General features: G+C 39.1%; 1 protein-coding gene across 2 annotated transcripts; it reads left to right on the plus strand.

Annotated features, from left to right (window-relative positions):
• The first annotated feature begins 1,339 nt into the window (after positions 1–1,339).
• LOC139153733 (26S proteasome non-ATPase regulatory subunit 3) lies at positions 1,340–11,658 on the plus strand. Of its 2 annotated transcripts, XM_070728050.1 has the most exons (12): positions 1,340–1,689; positions 3,140–3,330; positions 3,779–3,916; positions 4,508–4,644; positions 4,749–4,939; positions 7,418–7,521; positions 7,620–7,734; positions 8,434–8,553; positions 8,847–8,950; positions 9,311–9,466; positions 10,130–10,180; positions 11,208–11,658. In XM_070728050.1, exons 1-12 carry the CDS (start codon positions 1,509–1,511, stop codon positions 11,283–11,285), a joined length of 1,566 nt encoding a protein of 521 aa, XP_070584151.1. In that variant the 5' UTR covers positions 1,340–1,508; the 3' UTR covers positions 11,286–11,658. The 2 variants fall into 2 exon arrangements, with proteins under 2 accessions (XP_070584151.1, XP_070584152.1); XM_070728051.1 differs by lacking the exon at positions 3,140–3,330 and having other exon boundaries at positions 1,494–1,689.
• Positions 11,659–12,838: the final 1,180 nt, after the last annotated feature.

The raw sequence follows: 12,838 nt of genomic DNA on the forward strand, positions 1-12,838 counted from the left end.
CACCTACTCTGAGGCCTTCTGTAGGCCAGAAATGGCCCATTTCCTGACTTTCGGTGGGTCTAATAGGCCTCTTTTTTGCCCTTCCCAGGCCAGAGGTTTTATTAGAGCTTGGGGAGAGTAAAAATGCCCTCCCCTACCCCCGAGACCCTCCAGAAGTCAAAAATGGCCTCGCAGAGCCTCTGCATGAGCCGAAGGTCAGCTGACTGGCACACATGTGCCCGCTAGAGCTAAGCTAGGGCCAGCAGATATGGCTCTGCATGCCACCTGTGGTACCCAGGCCATAGATTCTCCATCACTGCACTAGGCCAATAAAGAATTCTATTTTATTCTCATTAAGTGGCCAAAGTATTTGAGTTTTGGTACTGCCCATGGGGTTTTCATGGTAAAGTTACTGGAGTGGATTGCCATTTCCTTCTCCAATGGATCATGCTTCTATCAGAGCTTTATGCTATAACCTGTCCATCTTGGGTGGCTGTGCACTGCACAGCTCATAGCTTCATTGACCTATGCAGGCCATGACAAGGCAGTAATGCAGGAAGAGAAATCGCATCTCATCTTGACACAAAAACGACAGTATATTCAAAAGCGTTTAAAAGGTTGCAAATAAGCCTAAAGCCCTTAAACGGGATGGATTTCAATTCCCTGCCAGCAATTCCTCTTTATATTCCATTAGAAAATGCAGTTGTCAGGAGATGAGCAATGATGTTGCATTGGGGTATGTTAAGAATTTTCCATAAGGGAATGTTTATCAACTCTAGCAACTTTTAAGTGTGTGGATTTCAACTTCGTAGTTGAAGTCGAAGGTCTTAGATCTAGGGCGCTAAGGCACCACCAGGCTAGAAACCAGGAGACTGCGCCTCAAGTTTGGGCGACCTTATGCCACATTTTCCCCTCAGTCTGTCAGCTTGTGACTTCTTTCTCATCTTATAAGGTTGTCGTTGTGAGGAAAAGAGCAGGAAGGAATAGTAGAAATGCCGAGTTGCCAAGGAGATCTGGCAAGGACGAAGATGTATTTATTTTATTTATTTGTCAGATATGTATAGGATAGTAGTTTGAATAAACATTAGTAAAATAAAAGAGGGCAATAAAACAGTAGAACAGGGACGGTAGGGACAGTGGTGCGCTTATGTATGCCCCTTACAAACCAATTAAAAACGGGGAGAGATCGACTGTAGACAGTCTTAGCCTACAGTCTCTTGATCGACTAATTTAAAATGCTACCGCCGCTTCCCTCCCTCACTTGACGCCTCAGGGCGAACACGCACTTGTTTCGCCGAGAGCGGAAGTGGACGAAAAGAGTCGTCTCCCTTCTTTTTTTAAACAACGGATCTTTCCCCCCGAGGATGCTGGGAAAGCAAATCCATCCGCGTTCTTTTTTGGATCCGCCCCCCACCCCTCGGCGATCGGCTGGTCGAACTCGCTTCTGCTTTCCCGGCGTGCCTTGCGTCACTCCCCCGTGATTGTTGCTCTGTCACGGTCGCCGCCGCCGGTGCGTGGAAGACGGAGCCATGAAGCAGGAAGGCGGATCGAGACGCCGCGCCGGAGCCGAAAAGGCCAAGCTACCCCCCACCGAGACCCAGCAACCGCCCCCTCCTGCAACCGATGTAGAAATGTCGGAGGATGCGCCTCCGGCCGAACCTGCCTCGGCGGAGAAATCGCAGCGCGAGCTCGACGCCATCACACTCGAAGGTGGAGAAGACGGGGAGGGAAAGCGGCGGCGGGGGTGTGTGTGTGCAGAGTAGCATCGTCCGTGAACGAGGTGGAGTGGCAGCGATCGGAGAAGTGGAAAGGGGCGGGGCCTGGAATGTGCCCCCTCCGCTCGCCATTTCCATCGTGGTTAGGGCTGGTGGGGGTGCTGGGGCTCCAGTTGGTCGAGTTTTGGGGGTGGAATTGTGGTTTGGAAAGCAGGGTTAATATAAAGTGGGAGTGTTTCTTTGGGGGTGGGGAAATAAATTTTAGAAGCCTTTTACAGAAGCGTTTGGAGAAGGGAGCCTAATTTAGGAAGGATGTAATGCACTCATAAGTATAAGCCATAATTCTTCATGGCTTGCTTAATCCACTTGCTTTGGGTGACACGGGAGGCGTTACTGCTTTTAGCCCTTGACTTAGTTCCTTGAGTTGAAAGCTAGTGACGTTGGGTTTTTCTGGGGTTACCAGATCTGCCTTAGGAAAATCTGCATCTGTTTTCTTAACATGGCTTTTACATTTGTGTAAACCTGCTGAAACTTTATAAATGGTGGAGTCTTTGTTACTGACCAGCTTAGCAACATATTCTATTTTAATGGAGATGACTTTCTTATTGGGATAGTAAACTTTAGTAGATGGTTCACAAAATGAAAATTTAAAAAATAGATACATAATAAAATCAAAATAGGCCAAAAGTGATAAAAAGGCAAGAAGCACAAGCAATTGTATTTTTTTTAAAATAGTAATGTTTAAAATTTTGTAAAAGTGGAAAATATTTTATTTTGATACCAGAATATGGATATTAGGTAAATATCTCTGGAAAAATATTCCACAGTTAAGGTCCAATTCCTGAAAATTTGTTTCATATCAAATTAATCTGCAATAGTGCCATCATCCACAGATAACTCACAGAGCTCCCACACTTCAAAATAATGTTGACTTTTGCCCATTTTTATTTTATTATTTTTCATCTAACAATGGAGGTAAAAAGTCTTCAAATTAACCTGTAGCAATACATTAACTAATTGCCAGTGTAAAGCCTTACAGCAGTCTGGTTGGGAAGTTCTGGCAGTCCACACATCTTAAAGTGTGGACTGACAGAATGAGATTGACAATACTGGTTTATAAGATACTGAAATCTTCATTATAACCCAGAAACCAGTATTCACCATGGCTTAATTCACAGTTGCTGCAAACATTTTTCCATATTCTAAACAGTTTTGATAGGAATTTGAGTAAGTTTGCTAGTAAGTTTAAAATAGCAGCAGAATTATTGCTTAGAATCCAAAAAAAACACATGATAAAACAGTAGAACATTGTTACATTTTAGTCACTTTGCGTACGTTTTGTTATATGAAAAGTAACTTGCTGTAATCAGTGGTGGGCATTTCCTACTATGCCACACTATAATGTTAAGTCATCTTTATTGAGCTTTGTTTATTATCCATTGCAGACATCAAAGAACATGTGAAGCAACTTGAGAAAGCCGTATTAGGGAAGGAACCCCGTTATGTCCTGCGTGCCCTCAGAGCTTTGCCCTCCACTTCCCGTCGCCTCAACCCCAATGTGCTCCAAAAAGCCATTAATGGCTTTTTTACATCTAACAGTGCTGTGCGGGACTTCCTCATCAGCTTCCTGGAGGAGGCAAGTTCAGAGGAGGTTGAGGTGGGAGATAGGCTGAGTATTCCCATTGAATTTTAGGGGAATTGGCATGTATTTTTTCTGATTTTCAGGCCCAAAAAACTAAGAACAACATGTGAAGTTACTTCTGAATAGTTTCTTTACTGTTGTTCACTAAGAAATAATATCTTGTCAGACTTAAAACATCTACCTGTAAAAACTAATACTTTCTGAAATCCAAGGAAGGGCTCCATCTTGTTCTCCTTCCCATCAGATGTTTCCCTCCTGCTACTCACATTCCACCAGACTGAAACATTTAAGTATAATATAAATGTTGAATTATGGAAGTGGGAAAGATTATCTTAAGCCATAGGTGAATTGGCTTTTATGAGAAAGGAAGTAAAATGTCGTATTTTTTTTCCTTTCCCCCGCCCCTTCTCTCTCTTTTTCTTTTTCTTTTATCACTCTAAAGCCTATGGACACAGAAGTGGAGCTTCAGTTCCGACCGCGTACAGGGAAGGCAGCTTCCACTCCTCTTTTACCGGAAGTAGAAACATATCTTCAATTACTCCTGGTCATCTATTTGATGAATAGCAAACGTTATCAAGAGGTACTGGACTGGTATTCCATGTGTGTTGTTTCCTAATTGAAAACCAAGGCCTGCCAGAGATAAGACAGACTTAGAAAGTGGAAGAAAGAGCAGGAATTAAAACAGGAGAATTACGTGTTATCTAATACTTGCATATTTAGTCAACGGTATATATAGAAGAGTGTATGGCTCTGAGTGAATGTATTAGCAAGGGATAAATGTATCCATTACAGAGATACAGCATCTCTTGAAGATTTTAAGCCATAAAACTGGATCAGGTTTATAATCAAATAACTAGTAATAATTTTGCAGAATTGTCTTTGATACTAGTCCCATCTCTTACTTGTTGGGTTTTACTACATTTCTTCATTCAACATGCAAACTGCATTTCCCCCAAAGCTGATGTGAGTGAATTTTGCTTGTATATGTTCATAAATCCTCATGTCCAAATGAATACATTATTATTATTTTTGATTTATGTATTTATTTATTTATTTATTTATTACTACCTGGTAGAAAGTATAAGAGTTGATCCATAATTAATGATATTATGTAAACCTTTTTTTTTTTTTTTGGAACTTAAATGCTGTTCACATTACTTTCTTTCTTCAGGCCCAGAAAGTTTCAGATGATTTGATGCAAAAAATAAGCCCTCAAAATCGCCGTGCCCTTGATCTAGTGGTGGCCAAATGTTACTATTACCATGCTCGTATCTATGAGTTCTTGAATAAATTGGATGTGGTCAGGAGGTAAAATTGGAAGCATCTGAATGTTACCATCATCTCTCCCTCCCTCCAACTCCTTTGCACTTTCTTGATGTCTTAACCTCTCTCCATTTCTTTTCCTTTTAAAGTTTCCTTCATGCTCGTTTAAGGACAGCAACACTCCGGCATGATGCTGATGGGCAGGCTACTCTGCTAAATTTGCTGCTCAGGAACTACCTTCATTATGACCTTTATGATCAGGCAGAAAAGTTGGTCTCCAAATCAGTGTTCCCCGAGCAGGCAAACAATAATGAATGGGCCAGGTACCTCTACTATACTGGTAAGAGGAAACAACTGCTCATTTTTATATCAAATACCATACTTTGTACTTATTTATAATTACAAGTGTGCTTATTTGTTGTTTTTGACCATGAAAGCAAAACAGAATGACTTACATGTATTAATTTATCATTAGTAAAAGCAAAACAGATTACGTAAACTAAGATTTTTCTTGAAGAATAGAATGCCCTCCTTCATCGTCCATATGTGCTCACTCTTATTTTTTTAACTGTAAGAATTAGAAACATTTAAAAAGCTATAATTGTTACGAGGTTTAATAGATTATAAGTGCCATACTTTTCTGCTATTGATAGAGATACCCATACTACTTTTGGATTTCTTTTCAAGCAATATTGGGTTTAAGAGTACATAACTGTGAAGGGAACAATGATTTTGGAGTGTTTACTTTCCGATTTCTTTTTGTGAAATCTAAGAATTTAAATTTGCTCAGTATTTTCTCTGGACTAATTACTATAATGGTGTCTTGTGAGTTAATTTCTTTAATTAAACAGATTCAATTATTTAAAAAAATTCTTTTCCAAGGAAGTAATTTGCCTTGAAATAATAAATAATAAAATAAAAATAAATAATAATGATAAAAATAATAAAAATAAAAAACAACAAAGAAAAACTAAAATTTCTAATATATATATATATATATATATAGTAGAATTTTTAGTTTTTCTTTGTTGCTTTTTATATATGCTATATAGGGCTATACAGAGGCACTTGTCTATTCTTCTGGGAAAAAAGAGTTCAGTTGTTGGATTAAAATCTTCTGAACTCCAGTGAACATACATGAGTATTAAACAAAAACATGAGAAAATAAATTTCAAACATCTCTGGCACATAAAAATAGGAAACATGTTGTCAAGATAAGGTGGTCTTGAGTCCTCCATTATGTGATGCCATAATTGATTCATTGGAGTGAATCATGTTAAATGAACATGAAAATGCCCTGCTTTTGCCCATTCGTTTGATAATTGAATGCATTGGTTATTAAGTGCATGATATCTCAGGGTGGGTAAGGCTACCAGGGGCTTAGTGATGGAACAGGCCACCTACTTAAGATCACCATGGCCTCCACCGATCCACTGAGATACCTCATGCTCTCCAGAATTGCTTCTCTCCTACCATACCAGATCTCCACTGACACTGGGCCTGTGGAGACTCACCTTACAAAGATCTAGCAAGCTGTCTCCTCTCCAACCTCTCTGCCGCAGTTTCTTTGCCTGTTCCCAGTGTTCCAAAGCAGAGCGGTGAGGGAAGAGGGAGAGTGGAATGAGCATACCCTGCTTGGCTTCTCTGACTCACCGAAGCTACCCACCACTTGAGAAGTGGCGGGCAGCTTCGGTGAGTCTATCCCAAAGGCTTCCAGTCTTGGCCTGGAAAAGCATTTGCACATTGACAGGAGGCTTTGGGGCAGCGAAATTATATTGCTTGCAAATAATTTTTGTGCAAAGATTGGAAACTTCTGGGCAGCACGATTTCACACGGTTTCACGCACCTGTTTCCAGTTTTGGTGCAGAAAAGTGCTTGCAAGCTGATGGGATGCTTTGAGACAGCGTAATTTCACCATAATCTTGCATGAAAATTCAGAGGTACAGCTATTGAAATGTATAATAATACCGTAGCAGTGCCTCCTCAGTTGCCTCAAGCTATACTCAAGCAGAATTTATTGTGTTAAAATGTTCCCTAGAATTATTACAGCAAAGCTGTTCTGATCCAGCTTCCTGACAGAAACACAGCACAATACAGCATCTATCCAAGTAAAAGATAAACCAGTCTTTTCTGTTCAAGGTTGTTAAATTAGTCTTTTTTAATAGTTGGCAATAGTCCAAGCAAAAGAACACTAGTCTGATAAGATTCTTTCAGATAATAGCAGATAATGCACACAAACCTTAATGTTTTTGGCAAAATGCCCAGAAACTATTTGCAGGCAACTTGACAGTTTCAAAAAGGAGCAGAACAGATGTTTGAGTTCAAAAACAAGGACTGGAAATGAACGAAGATGCTTCCTGAAAATTCCTCAGTTGTTTTCATAACTTAAATAGGCTGTGGGAGTGCCAATTCTCCCCAAGCCTTACTCCCAAGTAGTGCTCTTCAGGAACCATTCCTGCCTTTTGGCAGCTCTGCGCACGTGCGCATTGAGAACAGGCTCCTCTTCTTCACTCCTAGCAGCCTTTGGAGGTTCTGAAGGCCGTGGCTGAATAGGCCACTGGTGAATCCAACACTAGTCTCCTCACTGTCCAAACCTGCTGCCAGCTGCACAGGCCACTGGCCGACCAAAACAAAAGCCCCCATTTGATTGAATATTTTTCCTTGAGGAAATATTGTTGACTTCTTTTTTCTAGTTTAGTAATCCAATGCAAATTCACATCACAAAGGGACGAAGAGAAATTAACATCTCAAAGTAGCCTTATTGGGAACACTTGCCTTAATCTTTCTTAGCACTAGGGGTTTTTTTTCCCCCTTCTAGGCCGTATCAAAGCCATTCAATTGGAATATTCTGAAGCTCGGAGGACTATGACAAATGCACTGCGGAAAGCACCTCAGCATACAGCTGTTGGCTTCAAACAGACAGTGAGAGCTTTTTCCTCCAGAGGTGCTGGGGCTTGGGGATGCATGCATTCTGTGGCTAATCACTGGACAACTGCTGTGTTATTGTATCCCTGATTTAGGTTCATAAGTTGCTGATTGTGGTGGAATTGCTACTAGGTGAGATTCCAGATAGACTACAGTTTCGACAGCCATCTCTGAAAAGATCTCTCATGCCCTACTTCCTTTTGACACAGGGTAAATATTATTGAACGTCTTACCTAACAATTCTTTGAAAATATGTTAGGGCTCTTGGCTTTTAGTTGAGTACATTTTTAAAAATTGGAGTGCACGCAGAAAAATATAAAATTTTTGAGTTCCTGGTGGAGGAGCTCAGAGCAGGTGTAGGTAAACTTGCTCAGATGCCTCCGGAATCACAGAAATTCATGCTAAGTGGCCAGTAGTCACAATTGTTACTAATGGTACATTTGTCTAGTTTCTGGCTCTTAAGATTACTTGTTTTTCATTGTTACGGGCAATTGGAAATTAGCAGATTGCAATAAAGTCCAAAAGAGAGGAAACCTTGTTCCAGCTGCTGGAAGTGATTCTATACACACTATGGAAAAAATGATGAAGTATATATGAGGTGTTGATTGTATTATATACTTCCTTTTACTCTGAGAGTGGCTATAAAATTGCCCAGGTATGCCAAACCAATTGCGATTTTAAAAACTTGTGATTGTCTGCTACAATCAAATGTATGTGATTATTCTCTCGAGGTTTTTTATATTTATTACTTTGCTTATATGTAGTGTGTGAACTTGAGATAAAAAGTCAGGTATTAAATCACAGACTAAAGGAACATCAAGAACAAGTGTACACACATCCAGGTTCCTAAACCCTTCACATGTTTCATACAGCTCTTCAACTTAATCCTTTCTTGTATCCTTTTGACAGCTGTTCGAACAGGAAATCTGGCCAAGTTCAACCAGGTTCTTGATCAGTTTAGTGATAAATTCCAAACAGATGGAACATACACCCTCATCATCCGGCTGAGACATAATGTGATTAAAACAGGTAAGAGACCACTAATTCCTTGTCATTTTCCTTCAAGTGATAACATGGATGTTAAAATTCTATCTAGGAAATCCATCTGCTAATGACATGATCTTCTCATTTTGCTTTCTTATCTTTCTGAAGAGGATCTTGGGACTGAAGTAATTCCTGCTTTTATGAATGCCCTCTTTAAATAGAAAATATTTGTCTTTGCTCTTCTTTTTTGACCTTTGTGCTCCTATATCTATTGGGGGAGATAGAGATAGAGATACATGGAGAGAGAAACATTGGTTTTCTTTTACCTCTTAATGCAGGTGTTCGCATGATCAGCCTTTCGTATTCACGTATCTCCTTAGCTGATATAGCTCAGAAGTTGCAATTAGATAGCCCAGAGGATGCTGAATTCATTGTTGCCAAGGTAAGGAACTGTACAGTTTACAACCTTCTTTCAGACATCCTAAGCAATTGGATTGTACTTGAAAGTCAATCTTTGTGATAAGAGTTTAGTTATTTGGAAAATTAAGAAATTGAATCTTGGGTATTTGGAAAATTCCAAAACATAGTGTTCAAAATCCACAGCTGATTGCTTTAAGTTTTAATACTTGGCATTGCATTATGTTTTTGGCATTAATATCATAGAATTCAATAATATTCCTTCCTTTCCATTAGCAGACCACATAAATTTTCTCAAACAAGCTGTGAAAAGCTTTCTCTGATAATTCCTTGCCTTGCTCATCTAAGTTGCTATTGCTAACAATTATTATGCCTTGATTCCCAGGCTATTCGGGATGGTGTGATTGAAGCTAGCATTAACCATGAGAAAGGATATGTCCAGTCAAAGGAGATGACTGACATTTATTCCACCCGAGAGCCTCAACTTGCCTTCCACCAACGTATTTCTTTCTGCCTCGACATTCACAATATGTCTGTCAAGGTAAGGCAAGGATGGTCAGTGTTTAACGACACACTTCAGCCTCCTAGTCATCCAGTGATGGCATACATTTTTCTCACACATTTGGGGGTGGACTTTTGGAGGATCAGGGATGGTAGTCTCTCAGAAGCAGGCTGCCCCCACATCTCAAAAGAATTTTTTTTAAAAACCACAACATTTAGAATTTGGTTATTTTGCTGCAAAAGCAGTTTAGGGTGCCAAGGAACTGCCTGCAAGCTATACAAGATAAAAGATGAAATGTGCATCAGAATTCCACAAGGGGGCTTCTGAATGTCTAATAATGTCTGAACAAGAAGGGAGATTTGATTCTCCAGTTAATATTATCAGTAGTTTGTCAAGTATCAATGCTTAAAGTGCTTTAAGATCTCTAAAGACCTATGTAAGTATTAAGGGATTTTTTTTTCAGATGTGGGGAAGGCAGGGAATTCAATTCCTGTCATTAAAGACAAAATAAAAGGAGATATATGTAAGATTTAACCACCTGTTTCAAGTGGAAGTCTTAGAACATTTTCCCTTTGAATTGTTCTTTTATGGCTTTGCCTCTGCTATTGAAGAGGAATATGTGGAATCTTCCTGTAAGCTTTCTTTTTTGAAATTTACCTTTACCTTACTGATGTTTGCTCTTTTCATGTCTCCCATTTCTAGGCTATGAGATTTCCTCCCAAGTCTTATAATAAGGATTTGGAGTCTGCAGAGGTAGGTTTCCTGTTAATCACACAGAAAAGCTCCTTATTTAGGGCATTGTTTTGCATAAGATTAGAATTGGCAGTCCTAATGAACAAGGTCCTATTGATCTTGCATACTGGTGTTAGATTTCTTATAAAATTGCTGAAATTGTGTAAGATTTAAATACACAATGGTTTGTTGTAATATATTAAACTTGAGTTGTGAGATTTCAAACTTTTTTAAGATTACTGGTTTAATTCTGATATAATCTAGAGTGATGTCTAACCTTTTTCTTGTTGTGTGCCAAAAGCATGTGTGCGTGCGGCAGCATGCAAATGCGTGCCGGCACCCATAATGCAATATGTGCACAACAAACCCCGCACTTCCTCTTCCCCCACGCATGCACGGACAACCAGCATGCTCCCCTACGTATCCCTCGAAGGGCCTCTTGCCCAGAGGAGGCCATTTTCGCCCTCTTGCAAGGTCTGGAGAGAACAAAAAATGAACCTCCTGGAAGTTCCAGAAGTCCTGAATCTCCTGGAAGCTCGAGGAAAACCTCCGGAGCCCTCACATACATGGCAAATACTCAAAAATAGGAGGCACATGTGCATGCATGATGGAACTGAGCTGGGCGACAGGTTGCATACCCGCAGAGGGTGTTCTGCACACCCCCTTGGCATACATGCCATAGGTTTGCTATCATGGATCTAAAGCAATATTTCCCATCTTTGATCATTTTAAGATCCCAAAAGTTCTCAACCTGCGTGGCTGGCTGGCAAATTTTGGGAGTTGAAGACTACACATCTTCAGTTGGCCAAGACTGAGAAACAGTTATTTAGAAGTGTGTGTGTATGTGTATCAGCCATTTCTGGTCAAATATTTCAGAAATATTTGAAATGCAGTTCTCTCTGCAGTATGTCGACCATATGAGCGACTTTGAAAGGTTGCATCTTCTAATGGACCTTGTAAAAAGTTTATATACAAATTGCACCGAAATTTGGATTTGCTGTGTAGTAAATAAATGGCATTAGATCATACTGTGACCTTTGTTTCACAGGAGCGCCGGGAGCGTGAGCAGCAGGATCTAGAATTTGCCAAGGAAATGGCGGAAGATGATGATGACGGTTTCCCTTGATGGTCTTTATGGGGATGGCATATTTGTTTGCAACAGTTTTTGTTTGTTTTGTTTTTGTTTTCCAATGCAAATTTTTATTGTCTGAAAATCAGAACTTGCCTTCTTTCCATATTCTGCATGTTGGGGGCGGTACAAATATATATATATATATACATCCTCTAGCTGCTATAAGAAGACCACCCAGGACTCCAGATTAAAGGATTAGTCCTTGCTTCTGAAGTAAAGATCACTCTGGTTTTCAGTCCTAAATGGGCCAGACTAATCCAGTGTTGTCTTCACTAGAGTTCTACTCCCACTGGCAAAGTAATATCAGTGACAGATCTTTGTCAAGTTTTGTTTAGTACTTTTAAATAAAAGTTTGAGGAAAATAAAATGCTTCTTAAATGGAACTCATGTTTACTCAGATCTTACAGAAGAGTCACTGGCAATATAGGAATTCAGACTATTTCTTTTTTTCTCTGATTGATATTGGTATGCCTAAAAATAATATCCTTCTTGATAAGAAATCATAAATGTTACAGGCAGAGGAATACAGTCTTGAGCACCAATTAGTGAAAGAAAACATGATTTTAAAAATAAATATAGAAATTAGACATTTTTTCGTGCATTTCTCTAGCTTTGCTGTCTTGAATAATTGCAGTTTGATTGGCAGATAACCCATTTAACGAAGTATTTTCTTAAGCATGTGGAGATAATAAAGAAATATATCAAAATAATTATGGCAAGAAACCAAAGGAAATATAAGTAGGGAGCTACCATGGCGTGTAAAATTATTGCAAGATATTTTACTCAAGGACAAATTAATTTCTTCCAGGAGGAATCTGACTGGCAGATGACCCATCTAGTGAAATATATTAATAAGCATGTGGCAGATAATAGGCAAAAAAACCCAAAAGATTTTGAAATGTTGAGACATTTATAGCAATCTTGGTTAGGATCAGCTTCAATTATCAACATTCATTTGTTCTTTCATTCAAAATATTACTCCAAATAAATGACTGTTTTAAATGGCACCAATTCCAATATCAAAATATTACAAGGATAACAAAAGTCCCCTCTTTGTTTTTATACTTCCAACATTCATTTGACATACCTCTATACATCTCAGATAATTTATCTGGTGTTAAATACCAACAATATATCATTTTATAAAATTTGTGTTTTAGATTATAATTTAATGTGAGTTTTAAACCCTTCATCCACATATTTTCCCATTGTTCAAGCTTCACATTATATCCAAAGTTCCTTGCCCATTGAATCATACAGTGTTTTACGTGTTCATTTTCCAAATTCAATTTCAATAACATTTTATAGATCTGAGCAATAATATTTTCATCATTGCCACATAATGAAATTTCCTATTCATTTTTAACAAAGTCAAATCCAGGTTTTTTTAATCCAGTTTAAACCTTTCTTTCCATTGTTGATAGGTAAACCAAGGGCAAACAACCACCCGATTCCAGTTCTTCCCTTGGCTTTAATATTGGCTCACGAGTTGAAAGATAAAATTTTACTTCATTTTCTTGTGAAGATGCGATAACCCAGATTAACCC

The sequence above is a fragment of the Erythrolamprus reginae genome, chromosome Z (genome assembly GCF_031021105.1).
Source record: "Erythrolamprus reginae isolate rEryReg1 chromosome Z, rEryReg1.hap1, whole genome shotgun sequence".
In the NCBI taxonomy this organism is placed as follows: domain Eukaryota; kingdom Metazoa; phylum Chordata; class Lepidosauria; order Squamata; family Dipsadidae; genus Erythrolamprus; species Erythrolamprus reginae.